General features: G+C 43.0%; 1 protein-coding gene across 1 annotated transcript in view; it reads left to right on the top strand.

Annotated features, from left to right (window-relative positions):
• Nucleotides 1-1,130: 1,130 nt before the first annotated feature.
• nlgn3a (neuroligin 3a) overlaps nucleotides 1,131-25,552 on the top strand; it is a 69,891-nt gene continuing 45,469 nt past the window's right edge. Inside the window, exons 1-3 of the mRNA XM_010779005.1 lie at nucleotides 1,131-1,189; nucleotides 4,120-4,253; nucleotides 22,669-22,854. Coding sequence (XP_010777307.1) covers nucleotides 1,131-1,189; nucleotides 4,120-4,253; nucleotides 22,669-22,854 — 379 coding nt within the window. The remainder of the gene's footprint in view (nucleotides 1,190-4,119; nucleotides 4,254-22,668; nucleotides 22,855-25,552) is intronic.

Below are 25,552 nucleotides of genomic sequence, written 5' to 3'. Positions count from 1 at the left end.
ACCCGAAGGTGAATATTGTGTATTTCTGAGACTTTTATAACTTAATTCTATTCCCAACTCGTATTGGGCTTCTTGTTTATGGAAAGATCTATCTGCGGAGATTCATTGCTTGAATGCTTTGTTTTGCTTTACACTCTGCTCTAGGAGGGAGTATGGGGCTCCTAATGGCAGCAACTGCTTTTCTTCTTTGTGCATTTGTCCTTGAGGGATTTTTAACTTCACAACCGAAAAACACACAGGCGCTTCTTCTTCCTCGGGGCAAAGAACGTACAGGTAACAGCCTTATCGAACGGAAGCCAGCATGTACACCTTCAAGATGAGCCCATTGCGGCGGGTTTGATCATTCAGAGAGGAAAAAAAGAAGTGTGAGAATATAAAACTCCCACTTTTTTTTTCTCAGCAGCATTGTGAAGGGTATTAAGGGGGAGAATTAGAAATCGGGTACAGTAAGAGGAAGGACGGTGGGGTTAGATTTGTCCACCATCAGGTGTGCCCTGAGACAGGAATGATGTGTGTAAGAAGATATATGTTGGCCAGGCAGGTAGAAGTACTTGCTTCTTGTCTTGTAGAGGCATTAATCATCGCAGTGGCCAAGCTTAACCGCCAAGGTCAGCAGTCCTCGCATATGTGGGAGGCGCTCTCTTCAGCTGCCACCACAATACACTGCTGCAGGGAGGCTAACAGAGGAGGGAGGCAGGAGAGGGTGAGGATCAGGGTGTTGAATTGACAAGGTGAAAGGAGGAGGAGGAGGAAAGAATGGGGAGGAGAACAAGGTCGGATTAGTGGGGACCCCGGGGGGGCGTGGTCAGCAAAGAGTGCCACTTGAGGTGATAGTGAAGGAGATTGCTAAGCAAAGGTAGGTGGACATTTTGGGATAATGGATTAAAGTGGGCAGCCCAGCTGGGGAGGGGAGCAAAATAACAGCGTGTGATGCACTTGTGCTGTGGGTGGAACTGCACCAATCAGAGGGAGGAAGGCTGGGAGGGACTGTGTGAACGAGGTCTGTTCACAATGCTTTTAATCACACCTCTCGAGTAGGAGTTTGGTATTATTAGAATAGGACAGAGGTGAGAAGGACTGCCCATTCAGAGAGAATCGTGACTGCTTGTTGCTTTGTAGCTTTGTGAAAGATGCCGGATGATAAAGGTACTGCTAATGTGGCAGAATTCAGAGCCAGACATCCAGTGTGGTACGAAAACAAACTATCCACAGAAGCACCATAGTAAGAACATAGGTAGGCAAACATCCAAATGAGGTTATATTACACATTAAGATAGCTGCATATTTCCTTTGAGAGAGTCTTTTATAGGGCTATATGTGTTTTTGAATGTGTCATAACCTCAAGGAGGTCCATCAAACGTGTGTAAGGGCAAATCCTCTCAAGCGCCAAGAAGAAAAACACAATCATTTTCTCTGCGGTGGGAAACAGAGGTGCAATATATCCTTGCAAACGGTGGTGAACTGAGCCGTGGCTGCTGTCCAAACTTAGTCCAACTTCATCTCCTACACTATTTAGGAGCCTTGATTGTTATACAATTGATCCAAGTGGGATTTTCCCACCATCTCCTCTACCCATCCATCATTTTCAACCCCACGAACGGGGAGATAATCTGGAGGGAAATGTAGAGAATTACAACACACTGGAAGGGCTTTGTTGTAGTAAGCCAGTGTACAAGGAATTGTGCAGGCACTGCCTTTGCCTGAATGGCTTCTGCTTATGTAACTTAAGCAGGCATTTGGAGTAGGTGAGCGATGTCTGTATCCTCTGCCTGTCTGTAGGCATCATACATCAATGCCAAAAATAGATGATGTATCAGTAGTATCCATGTGAGCATTGTGTTACGTGCATTGGACATGTTACCCTTATTTGTATGACAGAGCCACACTGGATGGTTAAGGTCAAGGACAGATTGTGCAACATTTTGAATGAAATACCAATGTATATTTTAGGAGTGGCTCCTTTAGAAATCTGCCCATGGTCATAGGCTAATGTGTGAAAGGGAATGGCAGATAGTCCGGGAAGTTGGAAGATAAAATGAAATTCAAGATGGCCATGTAAAAAATACTGCAAATGCCAAAAATACCGAATGTGTTTTCTCATGATTTTTTCTCATTTATTTCACTTTTTAAAATGTAACATACAAAGTCAGAATGGTTTTCGGTAGAATACAATGTGCAACTTGAGGGTTCAGTCAATACCACCATGTGTTTGTTCACTGCTGCTTAACTGGACCCGAGTGTAGACACACACCATATGCATTATTCCTGACTCCAAACAAACCTTTCTTTTAGTCCTTGCTCAAGCAAATATAAAACAATAACATCTTCTGCCAGAATGGGAAGGGGAAATTCACTGAAGTGGCCACAGACAAAAGATAGTGAAATAACTAAACAAATCCTCTCTTAATGAGGCAGGACTTACTAAAGTCCAGGGAGCTTGGTCTTGAAGTTTAAAAGACACAGCATCCACAATCTGGAAATATAAATATCTATACAAGCTTGGCAGTGAAAGCAAATGAAAACACTGATCAGTCAAAGCAAAATAATCAATTATTTGGGAGTCCTTCACATCACAGCCCCAGATTCAGCACCCTGGACAGCGGTCATGACTTTCAATGATTTAACTTAGTGGTGGCTACACGTTTGTGTAAATGATGAAACATATATTGAGAAGAAAGAGACAAATGGAATATCTAAGTGCATATGATGCCTTGAAATAGGTCAGGGGTCAATGTGTGATGTAGTTTGAGATGTGTCAAATTCAGAATAATCCTGACTGAGAGTCCAACTGTTATATTTATATGATTGTTTAATGATTTAAAGTTCATTGCACCATTGTCCAATCTCAGAACAAGTAGAACATCCTTGAAACATGAATGTCATCCTGACAGGCTGACCTGCCTTGGGTGCTTCGTGTCCAGAATTTAAAATGCCTCGTCAGCGTATTGTCTAAGATTGATTTGTTTTGATTCTTCTGTTTTTAAACATTAACAAAAGCAAAGGAAAGGTATCCCCTAACAGCAGCCGGATGGTGAACATTCAAGTACAGCTTGACTCACAGATGAAGGGAAGTAGTGCAGATTCGTTTGAAAAGGACATATTAACAGAGCAAGTCTGACGTGCCTGTAGATAAACCAGAAGAAAATATGTAAGACAAATATAAAGGCCGTCCTGACGTGCAAAAGGCATCCAGTTGAATGAAGGAAGCTTTCTGCATGCACATGGTTAACGTGCATGCATGCAAGTGTAGATGAACACTTTGATTCTGCACACATCAGACAGTTCTTCTTTTTAAGCGTAATGTGTGTGTTTGTCAGAGGATTTAATGGTTTTCAAGAGTTATATACATATATATATATATAAATATATTATACAAGTTGCAGTTGTATGAAATTGTAAAAACAGAAGCATTTTATTATAAATCATTTAAATTCAATTTAAGATAGTAAGCAAAAAGTAAAAAATGTAAAAGTGTTATTCAATTTCATGAAAATAAAGAGTACCGGTATACACAATTATAATTTCCTCTATACCTAATGCTGTTGAATTGAACTTTTTTTCCACAGTGTGCATCCTGTATTGATTTTCCAGAACTGTGGAAAAGGCTCCTAATCAACAGCAGGGCTTAATTGAGATTAGTCCTTAGAACAGGGAGAGGCTTTGTTCCTCGCAGGCAAAATAAGTTCAAGGGATTCTTGTAAATATCATGCAGAACTGATGTGAGCGTCAGGTACTGCCGAATGCCAGTTTTTCATGAATAATAGCGGCAGAAATGTGTTGATAAATCCTGAATGTCTTGTTGGAGTTGCATGGCTTCAGGTGTTGGCTGACATTCTCTCTGTGGAGCTGCCTGTCAAACGGATGCTGGGCCTCTGGAGCGCCCTCACTGTCTCTTTGGCTGATATTTTCCAATAGCTGCTTCTTTCCAGCGATATGAGTGTAATACTAACAATCTACAACCTCTCTAGCATATTGTAGCAATAACCCCCCNCCCCCCCCCGCCCTCCTCCCTTATGTTCCAGGGTCTCATTTGTTCCTGTTATGTTTACACTGATAGAAGCCTTGCTGTGTTTCCCATATCAAACTGTATTAGTTTCTGTAATCGCTAACACAATGTAGCGGGCTAATAAAAGCGTCAGTGGAGTATGCAGCACGTGGCAGCCGCTCGGGGAACGCCCGCCGCCGAGTAGCAGCTCTCATCACGTCGTGGAGGATTGTGGGTTCCTGCTCCCTTATATTGGCCAGGAGCCCATGTGAGTTGTGACCCCATGCCACTTGTCCTTTACGCTCACTGGCTGCATGCTGGCAAGCTGACCTTTATCATTAACCCTGCTGCGTGCTTGTCATTTGAAGTCTTTATTATTCACGCTTCCCTTTGGGTATATTGTATACCAGGGAGCATGGACAAGGGCTGCAGAGCTACTTAGCACATTTACACTCAGCAATTATAGCACTTAGCTGCTGCTGAGAGAAACCAACAAAGAATTTCCAAGCAGTGGACAGTAAGAAATATAAAAATGGCATGTTCTCGGAACAGTTACAACAACTCTCATCCATGCAGAAACACAAATGCGTACCTCATTTATCTGACACGATGCACACATTACTACTGAACACACCCACATGCATTTGCTTCAGCGCAATATTTGCAAAGAATACAGAAATGCAAACAAACTGAAGCATCATCTGCACATGTGTTCATATTATTGATTAGTCTCATCTCTTCACTTTAGTCACAGCTCCTCTCATACAACAGCATTTGTTCATTTGTTTGTCTTTGATGTTTAAAGCCCAGCCACATAAGAGGCGCCACACACTGTGGCTGAGGCTCGGTTGATATTCTTTGGACACTCTTCTTTATCTGCGGCCGTGTTAATCAGCAGTTATTCTAATTAAACTCAGTTTGCACTCGAAATGCTTTAAAACATGTTCAAACACTTCTGAACGACAACTGCTTGATAGCACACATTGCTGCTTCCTTCCTGTACGTGGATGATAAGGAGAGCGTGTGCAAAAATGAGTTGGCAGGGATGTATTTTAAAGTGCAGTTTGAATGTGTGTTATCAAACCACGTCAATCCGCGTCACACACGTTCCCAATGATATTATTCATGAACGTTTTCTACCCCGATCCCACATCCATTACATCTTTATCACAACTATTTTCATTATCATGCGACTCTGGCACTTGCCTTCACTCACCCTCATTCTGCTGCGTGCAAAGTCAGCAGACTCCAACAAAAAGTAATCCGCTGCCTTTACTGATGGGCTGAGATATAGCTCTCATCGTCTCATTGCTGCAGCGACGGCCGCTGAATGTGGCAAGCAGGCGGTTGACACCCCACTTCTGCTCTGTCAACTATTCAATTTGAGCACGACACTATCAACATGAATCCTTCCAAATGACCTGATAATGTTACACATCCAATTATAGTGTTTTGGTGTGGCTATCACCAAGGCATTTCCATTTGCAGCTTTGGAGGTAGGAATATAAACTTTGTGCTTGGAGCCAAATGATACAGCTTAGTTGTGCATACTGTTTCCATGTGTACTTGTTTGTAGTCCTGTCAAAGCCTTATCTGCCCTGCATACCATATTACATAAAAGTTGGCCAAAGGACAAATTACAGAACGCTTTCGCCCCGCAGAATTTCTCATCATTAGTAACAGAGCGGAGGAATGCTATTTAGATTACGAATGGAAAAATTGCAAAGGCGTTTTTTTCCCCCCTCTTTGAGCTCTGTCTCAATCAATTGAACAAACCGGCATGATATTTGATGGCCTGTGAGCTCCAATTATTAGAACAATATTATGGCTGGGCTAAGTCAGGGGCACCCCACTGGAATTCCAATAGTGTTTGGAAGCTATTTGTATTGGTGTTAGTCCTTCAGGGCTTGAGAAGGGCATACAGCTCAATAACTCAATTCTTAACAATTAGCCCCTGACATGTCCCCCAGAAAACAGATAGAGAGGAATCTAGTCTAGTAGATGATCATTTCCAAAGTATAGAGATTATTGTTTTAAAGCCCCAAACAGCATTGCAAAAGAAGTCGCAGCTCCGTTTTCAAATCATACTTGCCCATTGATAAGATCGTAGCTGATAAGAGTGTGATTCTTCATTGCTCAGGCTTTTATTTTGTCTGCATCAGCATGGATCTCATCACAAGCACCAAACTTGCTGCTCTTGTGATTAAAAAAAAAAAAAAAGCAGCGGTTCTCCAGGGTCACTAATTATCAACAGCACACTTGCAACATTTGAAATGGCACAGACCTTATCACTCCCAATTATACATGTATTATACTGTAATCAGAAGGGCTCATAGATGTGGGATCAGATTGCCTCTACCTCTGAGTGTGCCTGCTGCTCTCCCCCCGCCCCCCCCTCCTCGCTGCACACCTCCTCAGCCGCGGACCCAGCAGAGAGTGACCTTGGACCGGGGCCGACCTTGCTGCATCACCGCGGTTTGATGTTATTAGATTGTCCAGGAAGGAGAAAGGTTGAAAAAGCAAACGCAGTCCAACTCGCCTCCGTTTGGTCTTCGGTGTACTTTCAAGGGGACAGGGAGAACAAATAGAGCTGTCTGGGGGTGTTTCACTTTAGTGTGCGTGGGTGCAAATGTGTGTATGTGAGGTTTGCATGTGTACAATGCTTTTGTATGGGTTTACGCACTTAAAGCATGATTTGCTAACATATAAGAGGTTGGCATTGCCATGTCAGGTGAGAGCTGCCAGGCCTGAGGGGATGGTTCTCAGCCGGGCTCTCCTTTGGGTCCTGGTGGGCCGTGTGCTGTGGTCCGATCGTAAAGATGTCATAGCTGTGTGAAGGAAGCCCCAGAGGCCATCTAGAACAATTAGAAATATCTGTTTCTGGGTCACTGGAGCACAGTTACACGACTGGTAATGCTATTCAATGTTACCCTGAGAGTGAAAGCAGAGGAAGTTGTTTCACTTTGGCTTTTGTCTGATGGGTGATGTAATTTGGTGCTGAAAACACCATGCATGCTGCTTTGTTTAAACAGGTTTACACTCGCCACAATCATGTAGATTTCCAGGCTTTTACTTTAGACTGTATATTCTAATCTTATTCTCCACATCTCAGCAGTCCTTAAATCTGTGCTGCCAACACAGCAGGGACAAAACAATAATGCATGAACCCGGCTACTAGGAAGCTAAGCCTAATGTAAACATAGCCATCATTTCACATATGCACAGCACAGCATGTACCAATGTGAGTAATATTGCCACCAAAATAGACCTCAGTATTCTATAAATATTTAATGAAATCTAAAATACAGGGTCCATACTGCTCAAGAACACATGTGTAATTTAATTCATTGTTGCTGTAACACCGCTGTGAGTCTAATGCTTTCATTGGAAGCAAATTGCCACGGGCCATAGTCCTCACTCTGAGGCAGCATATCTAGTGCTTAATATAGCAGTAAACAAGTTAACAATGCTTGACAGGGATTAAAAGGGATATGGATTCCTGAGTGGCAGAAATGTAATGACACAGATCATATTAGTTAAACTGTTAACGTGTCAAACATTGTAAGCTTAATTCAGATTTTAAGATGCGTGTCCCTGTTGTTTCTGACTCACACAGGAACCGTGTAATTCTTCGACTTTCTTGGAGCTCGATTTATGAGGTTTTCCCCCCCGGACAACGCTAATATATGTTGGATGTTTCACCTTTTATATTTTTGTTCCTAAAATATTAAAAGGGCACACGGTGGATGAGTTACACTGTGCCAGCTGTTATATATGAGTGTGAACATGAAACGATATGAATTATCATAAGTGGTATAAGGGCTGCATCCAAACAGATTATCTCCTGACTCAATAATTTTGCAGGGTTGTATCACAGCAGTCTAACTTGATCATCCGCCCCCATCATTTTAGACATGAATTGTGTATCAATTATCCTCCCAGCCAGAGCCAGCAGGGTTCTAAGCACAGCCCGGTATGATTTGGTATCCCAGCTCTGGCATCTAAATGCATGGCCTCACTAAGGTAACATTTTTCATGCAGGATTATAAAATGCTGACTGCATGCTTTTATGTGCTGCATTTGCATTTTAATGTAAACCCCCATTTACATTTACTAACAATACCACAGTGGTCAAAATGGTAATACCAGCAATTGGGTAAGAATAAATAGTTTGGAGTTGGAAATAGGACTTAAAGTCCTTTAAGGACAGGGGAACTCACCCTTTTGCCGAGATCTAAAGCTAACACATTTTTCTGTGCAAACAAGTCAAGGTCCAGTGCCATTAGCTGGTGGCACGACTGCTCTAATATAATGCCCATTTCCCCCCATGTTGCAAAGGGCTAAATTAGCCTCCTCTGGAGCCAATTTAGCTGAATTAAGGGGCTTAGAAAGGTCATACTTACATCTCATTTGAAACTAATAGACATTGCAATATGAGTGCTTTTCTGTGTTTGCTGACATCACCAGCATATAAATTCAAACCTAATAAGAGCAAATATTGAGTGATTCATTCCTGATCCAACATCATACAGAAGCTTTACAGGTGGCGGGGGCAAAAGTTGCAGGTATTCAATATCTTTGTGGTATTTTCCTCAAATTAGCCCTCCTTTCCACTCTATGTGTGGCCACTGAGCCACCTCGTTAAGTTAAATAATGAATGAATTGCACGGGTAATTATGAAAAGTCTCACACTGCTCACAAGCGGGACTAATGCTTCTGCAGGTTTAATTAGAGCTGGAGCCTGCCACTCAAGGCTGTTTCCCTACGCCATCCTGAGGACAGAAAGGTGGACTCTCAGGCTGAAAGAGATAAGGCTCTTCTCAGTAGCTCGGTATGGAACAAACCTGCCACCATTGCTGCATGTTCAGCCAAAAGGTAGAGATGTTAGTGACAGTGAGCCACCACTCACTGACAGGAAGAGCAGTTAACCACCTGTCTCCCAACACGGGAGCGTAGTTAACCTACAAAAGGAAAGGCGTTGTCATCAGCATATGTCTTGATAGCGCCAAAGAGAGCATTTATAGACATAATAAAGCATTAACCATAGCACAGCCAGTTAGTGGAGACTGAAGTGAAAGAATAGATGTAGGGTGGCAGAATGGGGGATGATTTGATCATGACAATTGGCTTTATTCCTGCTGTGCACCTGCTAGCTGTTTGCTGCTGATGCTATCATGGAGCCAGAGGGGCTACTGAAGCACTGACTGAAACAAGATGTCCTGCTAATAAGATTCACAGTCCTTCCTTCCATTAGAACATGTCTGTTTCCTTCACATTACTGGCATTGTTGTTGGGTCAGTAATCCACCCTCGTAACATTCTAGGCAAACTGACTCTGATGGACACGGAGTTAACAACAAAGTGTGTCAGCTCGGAGATGGCTAGCGGGGGCTGGGAGATGAGCTGCAGTGCTTGTTCAGGCCGTGGCCAGACTGAGGAGAGGTGACATTGTGCCTTGACTACCCAGAAACGCTACAAAGCAATCTGTATAATGAGTGGTTTCCCCTCTGACTGAGAAGGCTTGTCATTCCATTCATACGTCGTAGCTCGATACATCCTTCCCAGCTCGAGTCAGCCCTCGCAAGCCTGAGGGGAGAGGAGGAGACAGGGGGGGTGACACTACACACAGAAAGAGAGAGGAAGTGTTCACCAGGAAAATGGAACATACACTTTATTTAAATGAAATAAATTATCTCATTGATTCAGTTGCTTTGATAATAATATTGCAATTACCGTGTAACCATGTTAGTTTAAATGTGAGAATTTAGCGTTTGGAAGCTTTTCTTCTAATATGCTAATACAATTCCCTGAGCACATTTGTCAGAAATTGGTTACACTTATTTGCGTCCTTGGTGTATAACAAATGTCTGAGCTCATGCTGTTGTTTACACTATGTCTGTTTTGAAAAGTGTGAGCAAGTGCCCTAGATAAGCCCACAGGCTTATGCGGCACGCAGCCGCGGTTCAAACACATGAACTCATGAACGTCTGCCATCAAATGAAGCAAAATAAACTCAATTAAGGGAAGAGATCTTATGGGGATATCATCAAGTTAAGTGACTGACACGCCAAGTAATCTGGAGCATATAGCATAGCATTTTTGCATCTGTACCACTCAGACGTGTCCTTGGAAAATGGTGTGTGTGTTGATGCTCAGCTGATCCAACGGGAGGAGAGCGTAGCGACCGGGGCGGGGGTCATGTACGAGTACAGTGACAATATCTTTCGACAATGTCCCATCCTAGTTTTGCTTCGTCAGCGCACTCTTTAAAGCAGGGATGTCGTATTTAATCAAATTACCTGCGAGAGCTGCTCCTTGCTTTATTAATTTATTGAGGCGGGGTGAAGGAGCGCCGATGAGCTCCTTTGGGATGAGAGTGTTTGTGCTCTCGGAAACGTGAACCAGAGAGGGGTGAGCTAACACGACCTGACAGTGGCAACTGCCCTAGTGCTCGGCTGGGAGAGGACCAGTCGGCTTTTTCACTCGAGCGTCGTTCGGGAACCATTGAGCAGAGTCATCTGAGGCTCGGTGCTGCTGCCGTTCCAAGAGAAATGGGACACGCTTTGACCGTGGATGTGGAGCGTTTAAGTCTCAGAAGCTGTTTTGTTAGGAGATGGTGAGCATAGCGTAATATTATCCACTCACATCTCCCTGCAGCAAAGGGCACCGTTGAATTAGTGCTGTCGATAAACCATATATGATTTGATGAATTGTGGTTTAATCTTATAGCTCCAAGGTTAACACCTCTAATCTCATTGTCAATCAAAGCTGATTTTGTTATGAGAATAAAACGCAAGCAGTCAACAAAATGTCGCACATGAAGCAACATTAACAAGACTGGACGCTGTTCTCTCGCTGTGTGCTTTGGCCTGCGGGCTCTCAGGTGTACAGTGCATCCGGCCGCCTATAGGGCGCGTGGAACAAAGCCACGGTGACATTTCATCTGACGGTAGCTCCTGTGGGGCCTGAGCCATGCTGCCGAACTGTCAGGCAGATTTCAGCACGATGAGGAGGGGGAAGAGAGCCAAACAAACAGAGCCCTGGCACAATCTCCCCTCGCCAAGCAGCGCAGACGAGCACAGAAAGACGTCCCTGGGGATCGCAGGAGGCCGAGATGAAGCAGAAAGCGAGATCTAACCTTTTTGTTGTTGCTGGAATCTAGTTCTTTAGTGCCGCTTGATTAAAAGGAAGAACGGCAGAGTGAAATGAAAAAAGGAAGAACTTCAGCTTTTCCATCGTGGACACCCTCATTGGAAACAAGACTTCAATATCAATTGAAAGGGAAGAAAATGAAGCAAATATTGTCCTCTTTTGTAGGACATGGGTACAAGTGTCTTTTGTATAGTGCATGCCCCTTGTGTTCCATGCAACAATACATGACAGGCACTCTCCCTCTATTGTAGAAGTGTTATGGTAATCATACACCCTATTTCAAAAGCTTTTCATCCATTTTTCATTTCCCACTCTTCACGGGGTGAGGGAACAGGCATGTTTCATCAACAAAGGAATATGTGAAACCAAGCAAGCCAAGCATCCTCTCAAGGTAGAAGGTAATACATTCTGCATATTTACAAACCTGATGGTTTCAGTTTCTATGAGACAGGAAGACATTGAACCGCCATTATCGACTTGCCAAATATGTTCGGTTTTGCTGAGCATTGTTAACAAACCACAAGACGCCACATTGATTGCTTTTACTTAAAGTCGGTTGCATTCTAGTTATCTTCTTTTCATTGCGTGATGGGAAAATGGGCTCAGTTTACAAGGACTGACACACAATTGTCTTTTGGAACAGCTGCAATTGGAGCTCCTACACATGGGGTGAGGAATCTTTAATGTGATAAATGCAGATGTATAGGGGTCTAATTAGGTCTGTGGCACAATGACGTTCCTCCCTCCTCTGTATAGGGTTGGTATTGACCTCCTGATGCCTTCACGGGCAGATGAAGAGATACCCACCACTGATGTTAAGCTGGAAATGGAGCTGGAGCCCCAGGAGGCTCTGATCAAATCCCCAACTTAGCGCTCCACTGTGCACTACGTAGCTCATTTCAGTCTCACATGGCCCAGTCTGCCCTAGCTTATTCCAAAGTGATCCTTTTGCAAGATCCTCCTGGTGTGAAGAAGAGTGGGGTCGCAGCAGAGAGAGGCAGAGATCAGATGGAGATATAAGAGGGAGGAAGCAGAAAGCGAGTAGGTAAGATGGTGTTTGAGAGGTAGTTTAACATGAACAGCAGAGGGGTAAGATAGCTATAATGAGCTTCAGTGCACACTGTTGTAATGGGCCCTAGTGCACCCTAGTTAGTAGTTATGAAGCAAACACCGTGACATCATCTCGCCAAATGGTCAAACATTGGACAATATAAACATACATATCACCCAGCAACCATCAGTGTTTTTGCTACTCACTATTTTACAAAAGAAACATGAAGGAGATGGGTTGTCTTTTCAAAGGGCCTATAATGTATGGCAAATGGCAACGTTTGAATTTTCAGTATACATAAATAAAAAAATGTACTCCTATCTAATCACCTTTAAAATACTCTCCTTAACAAAATACATAAAAGGCACTTTCAAGAAATAAAGATAGAAGTAAGCATGTTCTATCACTGTAGGTAATAATAACAAAACTGCTCAAAAGTTAAAAACGAAAAATATTTATATTATTTATGAATACTTTTGTACATAAATGACACCATTGTTAATTTAATTTCTGTTCTTCTTTTAACACCGGAATATTTCATAACCACTCACAAATGTTCGTTTACCACCCAACAAAATAATGAAGGGCTGCTCTCTCTTCGAAACCTGACACACAAACATACACAACTTAATGTTTTGCCTTGGAGCAAAGTCCACAGTAAAGTGTCCTTCAATATCAAAGTTCACTTGAAGGAGTTTGAAGGTTTACTGCCTCAAACATTTGAATACTGGGCTTAACGCTGGTTGTGTCGGTGACAGACACTTCAAAATCAGCGCCGGCTCCATTTGTTAATGGTGTCAGGCTTTTAAGAACAGGGCTATAAACAGCTGGTGAGGAGGTGGAACCTTTTATACCTGAACTCAGTTTGTCAGCACTGCTGCTCGCTTGTACCTCTTTCCACATCAGAGAGTACATGTATGCTATTACCATTGGCCCAAGTGACTGCTCATATTGCTTGCATCGTTTCGGCACTTCATCAAATTGATATTGTGGGAAAGCACATGGGCAGTGCCCAATCTTTATTTCGTAAACACACCCAGAGCCTCTGCTAGCTCCCACTGGCTAGTGTGCTGGCCGTAGACCTAGTCAGTGCGCTTGGCTGATAATATGAATGGTAATGAGTGACTGCTGGGATTGAAAGCAAAAGTGCTGTCATAATTGAGTTAGATTAATTAAAGGAGCTCCACTGTACTCTTACAGATCAGTGCATCTTGTTAGAGCGCTGTGCTATGGGTTGGGGCACCGAGGGGGGGGGTGTTTGTGGCCAAAGTGTATGTGTTTGTGTGTGTGTAACCTGCAGATTGTGGGTTAGGTGGTTTGCTGTGTGAGGAACTAATTGAAATGAGAGGCGATGTGCGAGTCTCAGCCAACATGGCCGCTCCATTTGTCAGGGTGACATCACTGCACTCACACCCCATCCATCTCCGCCCGGCGCCACAGAACCATGCTCCTCCTGGTGATTAATATCCATACCTCCCTCCCTGCACCGAATACACTCCCCCCTCCCAGCACTGCATACACTCCCCCCTCCCAGCACTCGCACACTACAGCTGCTGCTGCTGCACACATGCAAACCCACAAACAAACAAATACACACACACACACACTCACACACACACACTGTTGGATGCCCTCTCTCTTCACTTATGCTAACTGTGGCTGCGCACTAACCCACACTCAGTGCCATGGCACCTCCAGTTACCCTCTCATACACACGTCGCTGGAGCCCAGGGCACAGCCAGCCACACATAAGCTTCCTAATTGTTCCAAAAAGATACTGTCCTTGCTCTGGGGGACATATACTTGTTATCGATCCTGGTTGTTCTTACCCATTCCAGTTGTTTATTTTAATATTCGTTCAAATTACTCTTAGTTCTTATGCTTTTCTAATTTGAATGCAAAAAAACATCTTTATGTAGTTTTATTGATATTTGGGCTCCCATAAATAGTCATGTGTCCTAAATAGTCAGGCAATTTGTTAATGTCTTTATATTATATTATAACACTACACAGTACTAGCTGAATAAGATGGGAGCATGAATGTACTGTAATCTTATATGATGCATTAGAAAATACTGCAGTTATGTTTAATGGACCCACAATCATTTTCATATAATGATTCAAAGCTGCTTCTAATAATTATTTAAATCAAAGATTAATCTGCAGATTATTTTCTGGATTAATCACTTTTGAAAATATTGTGAAAATGCCAATTTGCAAACCATCTACCTATCAGATTCAAACCAAATAATATGAATCAACTTTATGTTAGATAAGGCAAAGACAAAAAGATAATCCTCCCAAATTAGAAGCTGCAACAAGAGGAATTGGCACACAAATATAAACTAACAAGATTATTTGATTATCAAATTGCTTAATATGTCTCTGTTGATAAACTAATCAAAAGATCCTCTAATTCTTTCAGCTATGCCATGATAACAACATGCGGTATCACTAGTCTCTTTTAAGAAGTTTTAAACAAAGGCTGGTGATCATTTATGTTTTTGAAACCGTCACATTAAAGACCAGAGCCAACAATGTCTTGAAGGTTTTTAAGGTTACTTAATTTTCTTAAAGAAAACCTTATTGCTGAATTCATCTTTAGCACTGCAGTTTTTTTTGTAAATGTTACGATACGATATACTTTATTGTCCCCGTAAGGAAATGTGTTCTGGACTCCGTCCTGCAGTTCCGCATACATGTACATATACAAACATAGTAAACATTCAAATACATACACATATCATCACTCATACACCGTTTGAACAAACACAATACACAGACGCACATACTGACAATGGCGACCTATTGCACAACCCTCATGGTCAACATTTTAAAAGTTTTCATTACATGTGACTACATTTCATTACATGTGAATGTTAAGAAGCTTAATAGACATAGGTAGGGATGAGTGCTTATAGTGGTTCAGCCTGCTCTTGGGAACCCTGAATCTTCTACCAGAAGGTAGGAGCTGGAATTCTGGGTGGAGTATGTGGGTGGGATCAGACACCATTTGTTGTGCCTGTCTAATAATGGACTAATCATATATGTTTTGGAGAGATGGATAAAATGCTACACAGTAAAGTAGAAAGTATATATGTATATGTTCAGGGACTTTTTCTGCTTAAGATTTAGTGTGTATAGCAGCAGGACAGTTTATGCAAGATTGATTTGAAATGAACAACAGTGTCAGATTTCATCATATTAAAGGAACATGTCCTCCATTGACACACTGTGGCTGAGTAATGGGTTCTAATATTATTCTGACAACAATGGTCATATGGAAAAAAGATATATTAGACTACACAGACAATACTTTAGTAAGACCAATATATTGCCCATTTTCCTCTTTTCATTAGATATAGTATCAATAAGAAAGATATTGAATACCAGCAGATCCATCGTTAACACTTTTTGATTGCTTATTTTGGAATGGCACAAACACTTACAAGTAGAGCAGGTCCAAACTTTGCATTCAGTCTGTGATAAGCATAATCAAAAAGCAGGTTTCCTTACAAATCCTTGCTTCTTGTTAAATTTGGAGTCAGTTCTAAAACAGAACACAACCCCACTGGCAGCCGCACCTCTTTTTGTAGCCAACAATATTATACTCTTCCAAAGACAAATAAAACATCACTCACGTTTCACCAGAGTGCTAAACCTCAGGAAAACAGATGTTCATTTAAATTGCTGTCGTTGATTTACAATTAAAATTGGCAGGGTTTTTACAAATGAACAAATATAAGAAAAAAGGATTTACGGTAGCAGGAACAAAACCTTTAGAGTTGGCTGCCTGGGATTCTGGTGGGTAAGGGTCAACCAAAACTAAACTCATTATGGGCAGCTATCAGAGCTACTCTAACCTGAGGAGAGGGCCTTTGAAGATCCTCTGAATGATGACCTTTCTGCACTACCCTGCTCCACTGATGTGCTTTGATAAGCCGGCCTCTGATCTCCTCTGTGGTATCGCGGCGCATCACTGCACAACTGCTCCATCCTCCCAGAGCTGTGTGTTGCTAAACTTTCTCACCAAGCTCTCAAATGACATCACCCGGGCTCACTGTCATGTTTCACACCATGCCTTTGAACTTGTGCAGCCACAGGCCAAAAAGACAGAGCACTTTGCATATAGTGTTGTTTTGCTCCAACAAAGAGAGTATAAAGTAAGAAGGCATTTTCTTATTAATTTTGGACTTAGTTAAAGGCAAATTGTATATTATTGTTTATGAAACATGTCCCCAGGATGCATGTTCCTCCGAGTGGAACCAAAGCGCTGCTTAACCTCACAGTTGTGAATCTCCAGCCCCAGCGCCTCCCCCTCCCTCTGTGGGAGCATGCATGCCCGCCTCCGCACCAGCTGTGCGATGCAAAGCTTTCCCTTAATGTAAAAGCATTTCGCTGTCTTTGAGAATCCTCTGTCTGTGCTACTCACTGGATGGAGGGATGTGGAGAGAAAGAGAGAAGGTGATAAGTAGCGGGAATAAAGATGGAGGCAGGGAAGGAGAACAGAGAGAGACACACTGAGAGCCGAGGAAGACGGGAAACATGACATGGAGCTGGAGCAGAGGGAGAGTTGGTGGAGGGAGGGTGGGAGGGCAGCAAGGCGGAGATAAGAAAAAAAGCCGACAGCCGCTACAGCCGATGTGCGATTGATTGAGTGGCATGCAGGTGCCAGGGGTCATACATATGCAAACTGCTCATTTGTAGTTGCTGCCAGGGCTGCTGTTCACGAGAGCCCTTGAATAGTGTTGCCTGACCACCGGGACACATCACACAATCAGATTAAGCTGCCCCCAAGTCACATGCAGGACGACCGACAGCTGCCCAGGCACCACCAGCGCCGACTTACAGTATCTGTTTGTCCTCCCTGTCTGCTTTAACAGGCCCTTGTCTGTCTGCAGGAGATCTGGGTTTTAGGGGCTCAGATATGTGTCAGATGAGCTTTCGTGTTTGTGCGGCGCAGAGCTTTCCTCTTGACATGTTGTTGTTTGTATTTTTACCCAGCACTTTGTTGCACACGAACCACATTTTCCATTTGACTGGCTCGGTCTGTACACTGCAGTATACAAGATGATCTTCAGCATCATCAGACCAGCAACATTTCTCAGGTGTATAGTATAGTGTAGTCTCCGTGTTGGTTCATGCTTAACACGCCGCATCTATGTGTGTCCTTTTGTGCAACGGAGATAAATATTCATGCTGAGCCATTTAGGTTTCTGTTAGTCATCGGCCTCTTCACATTTACAGCGCGCAGCTTAGCGAGCATGTTATCATTCAGTTTGAACTCGCCCAGTGTCGAGGGGCAGGGCCTTAAAACATCGGAGGACTTTCTTGCTATTTAAAGCACTCTGATATTTTCTTAAATTATTGATTGGCGATGAGCAAGAATCAGGCGCTTTTTCATAATTGTTCTCCAGTTTGATTCCTCTATTACGCTACAATGAATTCATACGGAACTAGTAACTTGTAGGGGTGACAATCAAAAAGTATTGGGTTCTTTATTTTCTCTTCCACCGGAAGCAAGCATGTGGTGTTGGGTAAATGGCCTCCGTTGTTCAGGCTACCATAAAGAGGCTTTCTTGTGCTTGCCTGCCCCTTCTCTTGCTCTCTGTTTCCCTATCTCTCTCGCTCTCCTACCCTCAAACCAGACTGCGCTGCAGCCATGCCATTGGGCAGCGAGCTGTAAACAGGAGCTGTACACTGATCCAAGTGGCAATCACCTCCGTTCAGACCCACGCCCCCTTCCCTTCACCCAAGTTTTTTTTTTAAGTCTTGTTGGAGTGCTGAAATGTTCACCAAGAAAAAGAGAATGAAAAATCTTGTGGGAATGGTTCCCTGCGCGGAGGATGGTCCACTGGGTATGTCCTTTGCTCATCATGAACTCAATACACAGGCCCTTTATGTGGCTGTGTGGAGGGTGGCCCCCTTCCCTCCTCTGCTTCGCATCCACACCCAAGAGGCTCCCATTCAGCCCAGGCCTGGCTGGGGGGAAGTTGGAGCTCTTTTGTAGTGGGGGATTCTTAGGGGAGGCTGTCAAGGCTGCAACTGTGTGGGCTTTTATTTCCCCAGAGAAGAGAAGGGGGGAGAAACGATGGGAGAGAGAGGGCAAGAGGGAGATGGGAGGGAGAACCAAAGGAGAGTTTAGACACAGACGGCCTTGTTAACGGGCACCCCCAAAGAGCGAGAGGATGAGAGGAAGAAAGAAACAGGGAGAAGGCAACGCAGAAGCAAGAATGAATCCAGCAAAAATCCAAAAAAACTTTCCCTCAGTTACGTCACCGCTGTTATTCCCTCTTTTCCTCTGCTTTTCCCTATCCGTTCCCTCCATCTGTCCCTATGTAAGCGCTCTCTTCAGCTCAATAACAAGCTTTTGGCCTCCCCCTCACCCTTCCTTGCCCTCTTCTCACCCTCTGCCATTACTTTACACACATTCCATTATCCGGGAGACCAGGCTAAGAGAGATGTCTGGGGTCGGAGCGATCATTATCATCACCTCTTTCCGCTACACTGTGAGTTATAGCCCACCGTATAGGAAACAGACATTTAAATCATAATCAATAGAGCAATATCAATGCTGAGAAGCACGGCTAAAGGAAATCACTGCCGGGGCTCTGCAGGAGACGGAGGCGCTCCGTTTAGACTGAGATAGTGGCGCATGATTATTGATAAAACATGATCAAGCCAGAAAATGCATTATGTGGCATCCCGCTCTGCACAGTTTTGGGGGTTTATCTTTGGAAAAGAAATGTATCCGCTGATGCAATGATTGTGGCGTGTGTGTGAACATGTGTGGAAGTAGAAAGGTGTGCAGATCTCCAGGTCTCTGCTGCTGCTGTGTGTTGCTGCTGCTGTGTGTTGGCTAAAGCACAAACGCTGCAGAGAGGGAGCGCTGCCATGCCGTATACATTAACTGACCCTTCTGCTCATGTTAGGGTGACAAGGGCAGCTTGGTCCCTCGTAGGGGGAGCAACAATACACACATAATGTTGTGTCCCGCAAGGACGATGCAAGGTGACAGGTGCAACCTGACCTGGCTGCGACCGGACCGAGGTCTCTGCTGCCACTACAGCTGATATCAGGACTGAATCTCTTGACTCTGTGCGGCCACAAAGAGAAAGTATCACGTCTTCATACAGCAGGAGTGCACTGCATCACTGTCGAGGAAGAGCAGCTTTAAGACATGAGACAAAGACACATCACAAAACAATCAGGACAAATTACAGTTCTATCACGTGCGCACATAATCGATGGTATTAGTTCATTCAGTTTGTTTGCCATGAATATTTAACTTTCATGTCTTTCATGTTTCCAGCGTCAATTTCAGATGTTATTTGCTGGCATGACCTTTTGCAACTTATATAACCGGTATTCTCAACAGATCTTGCTAAATACATTTTGGATTTGGCATACATGACTGAAGAAGGTTAAATGAAGATCAGTTATATGATTTATTTTCTCAAGTGTAGTTTATCTTCAGGGCATTTCTTTCCATTCTTAGATTTCCCTTTTCCTTTGGAGAAACAAAAGGTTTTGCTCCACCATTTGAGCTTGATATCCTATTTTAGCAGCAAATCATATTCAACATTCGTATTCAGCCTGAAGGTGTAATGCTTGGGCTTTGCCTTAGCTATTGATACAAAAACAATGCATCCTACATTTGATGTTGAGGTTCTCACAGAACTGGCGTTATTTGTTATGTCACAGAGAAAATGAACTTAACACAAATGGATTTGAATGAACTTGACTTTCAACTCAGACCATTTACTATCTATTGATCACTTTATGTTTGTAGAATCCACTTGACTGTGACACTCATTTTGTATACTGTGTGTGCTACAGTGAATTGGTCAGATCATTTAAATGATAATTTACATATGGTTTTGAATTCAGGCAGCTAACAAAGATGGATAAAAAAGTATTATACTTTATAATTAAATGCTTATGGTAAAGTGATACCTTGTCCATAGTAATAATCTCAATTGAATGTCGGGTTGAGTAGTGCAGTCAAGCAAATAGCCAACCGGACCAAATACTTGAGAAGCACTGAGCTACATCCCAGAATCCCAAGGTCCCGTGTAGGAGTGAGCTGTGAGCAGATAGTGCTCTGCACTCACGGTTCATGTGCAGCCAGAGCCCACGCAGTGCTGATGAGACAGAGATCATCTGCTTGATCTGGAAATCTATAACCCTCTCCCTGGTGAGTAAGGATGTTCAGAAATTAAGATAACTCAAACCAGTGGCAAATGCATAGTATGTACCGTGGCATTATGTAAACAGCCAACTCCTGTACCTCATTCTAGCAAAGTAGACTGAAAGTCCCGAGGTCATGCACAAAATGAAAACAGACCAAACACCTCCGGAGTACAATCATAAAGTCAGCGGTCTGCTATAAATGTAAAAAATAGAAATAACCATGCACAAAAACAATTACATTGCTATCTTAATTGCTTTCCAAAGAAAATACTTTCTGTCACCTTTCCAATTAAAACATAACCAGTAGCTATATTAGATGTATTTTTAAATGGCGCCTGCAGCATGTCTTGTTGTCTAAGATATTGGATTCCACTAGCTCTACATTTTAATGACCAGTTTCATTTATAGATGCAGGGGAATCAACACGGCTAAACAAAACAAAAAAAATACAAAAATAATAGAGAATTGAGCAGCGCTTTATTCTCCCAGCTGGGGATCCAAATCCATTTACATTTTGTCATTTAGTAATTCCTCATATTACATTGCCAAATGGGTAACATTTGCTATATATTTTTTCAATTAGGCTAACAGTTGCACAGAATCCCTTTTACATGCCATTCTCCTGACATTCCCTAACCCATGTGACATACACTTGGTGAAGTGTGAACCCTTGCAAATGAGGGTTATTCTGGGAGAGTCACGTCTCCTCTCTCTCCACGGCACCCGGGAGAGGGTTGTAAAAGCTGTTGTCCTTTAGTTATGACGGAACACAAGGAGGAGCCGCGAGAGGGAAAGGAAAAGCTCTTCAATTGGAGTCCTCCTCTCCCTCTCTGTCTGCGTGCCTCTCTGTTCCTCTGCCTGTCTCTTTCACTCTCTCTCTCTGCGTGTGCCCTGCTGCTCTGTCATCCTCAGGGATGCGTCTGAAGGAGACCATCTGTTGATCCATTTGTCTCCTGCTTTGCTTCCTCTGCCACCGCCTCTCTCCTATCGATGATCAGGCCTGGCCTTTCCCCTCTTTGTAACTGCCAACAGGCACTCGGTGCGAGGCGGGTGTGCTGTCGGGGGTGGGGCAGGGGCCTGTGCCCTCTGTAGACTCACACAAAGAGAGACAATCAGGATTGGTGGACATGCCATCCTTTTTTGTTCATACATGAGCCCGGAGCAGTTGCTTTCTAATCAGTGTGTATCTAAAGTGAGCATCGCTGCTGCTGACCAGAGTCAAAAAACACACTTTTATTTATTTATTTCTGCATGGTTGATATCAAAACTATTCCCTTTCCCCCCCTTAGGACTTAAACACAGAGCTCATCATTATATGAAGGCATAGACCATGAAATAGATGTTAGAAACAATGCTGTGTTGCTGAAAGACCATCACTGGAGGCTGGCAAGCATTTACCACCAACACATTTATTGCATGTGAAGTGTTAAAGAGAGGAAATAGGGTCTTGGTTTCCACGCACATCTTCTAGCTGTCACCTCGCATGAATTTTCAGGGGTTTGATGGACACTGAGTCCACCGAGGGAACTTCATGGATTGCTTGCCTTTGATCTTCTCCCACGACTCTCCATTACCCATCATTCAGCTGGGTTTAGGCCCTGGAGAGCAGCTGGGAGAAGGTGGTGTGTTAACTTGAGCTCTGATGCGCCCATAAGAGACCCACTGTCCAACTCAAGGCATCATATAGCTGATAAGACAGACAAGGGAGGAAAGAGCACACGGATGCTGCCTTTTGTGAATGGTTAGATTGAAAGTATGTGTAGTTCCGAGTGGAAACACCGAAGCATATCAGAGGGAGGTGGTATCTGATAGGATACTGCAATCCATATGGAGGGTTTTGCAGCATCAAAATGATTGTAAATCTTATTATCACGTCTTTTTCTCTCCCCTCTGTGGAGTTTTCATAGATTCCTGTGGTTTCCATCAGCACTGCTCAATATATCCGATGATGGGTGCTCACCCGGGGAGACATGCCATTGATTTCCCATAAGGTGCAGATGACATGTGGTCACACATACTCCTATTTTACCAATAGCCGAATCATCCAATAAGTCATGATTTCAGCGCTGCTGTCACCCGGCGTGACGGTTCTTCTGACCAAATCGAGCAGGGGTTAGTCCCTGCAGATAACCTTTTATGCTGTAGGAGCACAGGGAGGGTGAATATCTGTGGCATATTTAATATGAAAGTTGCAGACTACCTTTTTTCATTGTTATTTAGTTTGAAGGCAAATCACTGTATGCATTGAGGTGACTTTTTTAATGATGTAATATCTGTATGTGTTACAGGCTTCCTCAGTACTGGTGACCAGGCTGCTAAAGGGAACTACGGGCTCCTGGACCAGATCCAGGCGTTGAGGTGGATCAGCGAGAACATCGGCTTCTTCGGAGGAGACTCCAACCGCATCACTGTGTTCGGTTCTGGGATCGGAGCTTCCTGCGTCAGCCTGCTCACCCTCTCCCACCACTCTGAAGGTAAAGTACGGCAGAGATGTAGGAGGAATTGGGGGGTGGGGATACAACAGCTCATGCCTGCTAGTGTGTAGGCTGCTTAATATTAGAAACTGGCGATGCAGCTCGAGAGTTATTGAGTAATGTGTTCTACTGTACTGCACAGCATGACGAAAGAAGCAGATGTTTGCATTTAAATGATTGTGATATTCATTACCATCCGGAAATTGAAACTTCTCGGCAGATTTCAGACCACATGTGGGTCTTGATGTACTCTACCTCGTCTGCTCTCTCTCTCTATCTATGTCAGGAATGAACATGTACAGTGGGGCAAAAAAGTATTTAGTCAGCCACCAATTGTGCAAGTTCTCCCACTTAAAAAGATGAGAGAGGCCTGTCATTTTCATCCTAGGTATACCTCAATGAGAGACAAAATGAGAAAAAAAAATCCAGAAAATCTCATTGTCTGATTTTTAAAGAATCTATTTGCAAATTATGGTGGAAAATAAGTATTTGGTCAANTAGTCTGAAAATGAGCTGATCAGATTTGGGTCCACTTGATGTCATAACGATGTGTTGTCTTGTGTAACCATTAGCCAATCAGCAACCATGGTAACCCCGCCCCCCCTTATCACCTGAATCTCCTCGTAGAGCACCATTGAGTTCTTTGTAACCAAATCTCTCTCAGAGGGGGGTGGGGAGGGGCTATATGTAACTATATAAATATATAATATATATAAAAGAATGTAGTATATCACATTATTGCCTCTGAATTGGATTATTATCGGATAGGATAAGAACTTATTAATTAACTACATCTGAAAGCAGATGTCCAGGGCAAATAATTGCAAGTCTCTTTCAGTGCGCATGTCACAAAACGAGATGCATTGTGGGACATGTAGTTTATGGACAACCTGCTTTTGTAAAGTGGCATTTACCCGTATAATTATTATTATATTCTTTGCAAGCTCTTGCGGGGTCACATAAAATGAAGTCACGGGCCTTGAGTTTGAGATCCCTGATCTTAAGTAACAGACAGAGAATCAGCACTTTGGAAACAGGGCTGAAACAGAAGGGATTATGGGTAATGCTGCAATGATCTGTTTGGTGTTTCAGCCAATCAGAGACAGGCTCTGGATATATCTGAGACCTGTGATATATTGATGAGAAACAGTATAATAGGAGACCTTTAACACCGGTTCAGGTCACGGGGGCTCTTACAGTGCGTTCATTTGGATCGAGTGTTGGTCTGTGTTGTGACGGAGAACAATGCCGCTCCTCGTCTCTATTTCCTCGTCTCTATTTGCCCCCGTACATCCTCTCGATGTCGTCCTGGTAGTGTGTTTTCAGCTCTTTGCGTTTGAGCTTGAATGCGTCAGTCACTAATCCCGTCTCAGGAGTCCAGGGCTCCGGGCTCAGGCAGATCTTTCGAGGGATCTCAAAGCGCTCGAGCTGGGCTGCAACAGAAAAAGACGAAACATTCATTTGTAAATAAACCCTGACGTTAGTGCTTCCCACAGAATTGAGGTTTGGCTTTCCCACGTGTTTTTTCTTTTCTAGGTACTCAGTTTTTTCCTCTCTGGCAAAGACTGACTTCTCTTTTTGACGAGTCCTTTGAGTCAATATTCCTCATCTAGATAGCCCTCACCCTAGGGAACCAAACATAGAGCGTCACAGCTAAAGAATGAACATTATCCACTTAGCCCGAGCAGTCATTATTCGGACTGTAACTACAATTACAATTTCATTAACGAATGATCTGCTGCTTATTTTGTTTGATACGTAAAATGTCAGAAAATATGCAGTTTCTTAAAGTCCCAGTTCTTTGTCAGTTCAAACCAAACAGATATCAACCAGAGAAAGGCAGAACATTCACACATTCAAGAGGCTGAACGAGAAATGTTTGTATGCAAATCACTTTAAGGACTTATCAATTATAGAAAACAGTTGCCAACCAATTGTTTATTTTCTGTCAATCGAGTGACTAGCAGCTAACCTAACCTGTTGAATTTTAAAGTTAAATTATAGCCATCATTACTAGCTGGTCTCTTTACATGCTTGTAGGGCTGTAACCGAATATTCGACTATTCGAATATTCGTTCGTTGGCCAACTATTCGGATATTCGTTTTTTAATTTTTTTTCCAAAAATAAATAAATATATTTTTAAAAATATTATTTTTTCTTCTAAATGTATGCTATTAATAAAGGCGAATTGCGATATTCTTATACTATATTTATACTTTTGAATTGCACTGTTAAAATGCGGAAATATATACAATCTCAGCCTGTGCTCCTGACATCGCGTTCACTCACAGTCGCAAACGCAAACGGCACCCTTCACCTCGCTTCACCCACAAAATGCCGAAGACTTCAGCTGTGTGGGACCATTTTAAATTGGACGACGGTAAGAAGAATAGTGTGCCAAATATGCGATAAGAAACTGGCCTACCACGGTGGCACAACAACTCTGAAAAGTCACCTGGATGCTGTAAGTAGTAGCCTAGCTTAGCTTAGCTGTTGTCAAGTTGCCATGATGAAGCTGCTTTATCCGCCGTTTAAACAGTAACGTTACACATGATAAAAACGTGAACTTACTTTGCTTGGAAAATAGTTGCAAGCAAGCAACCAAATTGTTTTTTTATATTAGTTTTTTTATTTTATCCGAATAGTGAAAATAATAGGAGTAATGTGGGAACATCTGAGGCTAAGGCAATGGCATAG

Source organism: Notothenia coriiceps, unplaced genomic scaffold (assembly GCF_000735185.1).
Source record: "Notothenia coriiceps isolate Sejong01 unplaced genomic scaffold, NC01 NC01_scaffold00000339, whole genome shotgun sequence".
NCBI lineage: Eukaryota > Metazoa > Chordata > Actinopteri > Perciformes > Nototheniidae > Notothenia > Notothenia coriiceps.
This window is presented reverse-complemented; position numbering and strand designations above follow the sequence as displayed.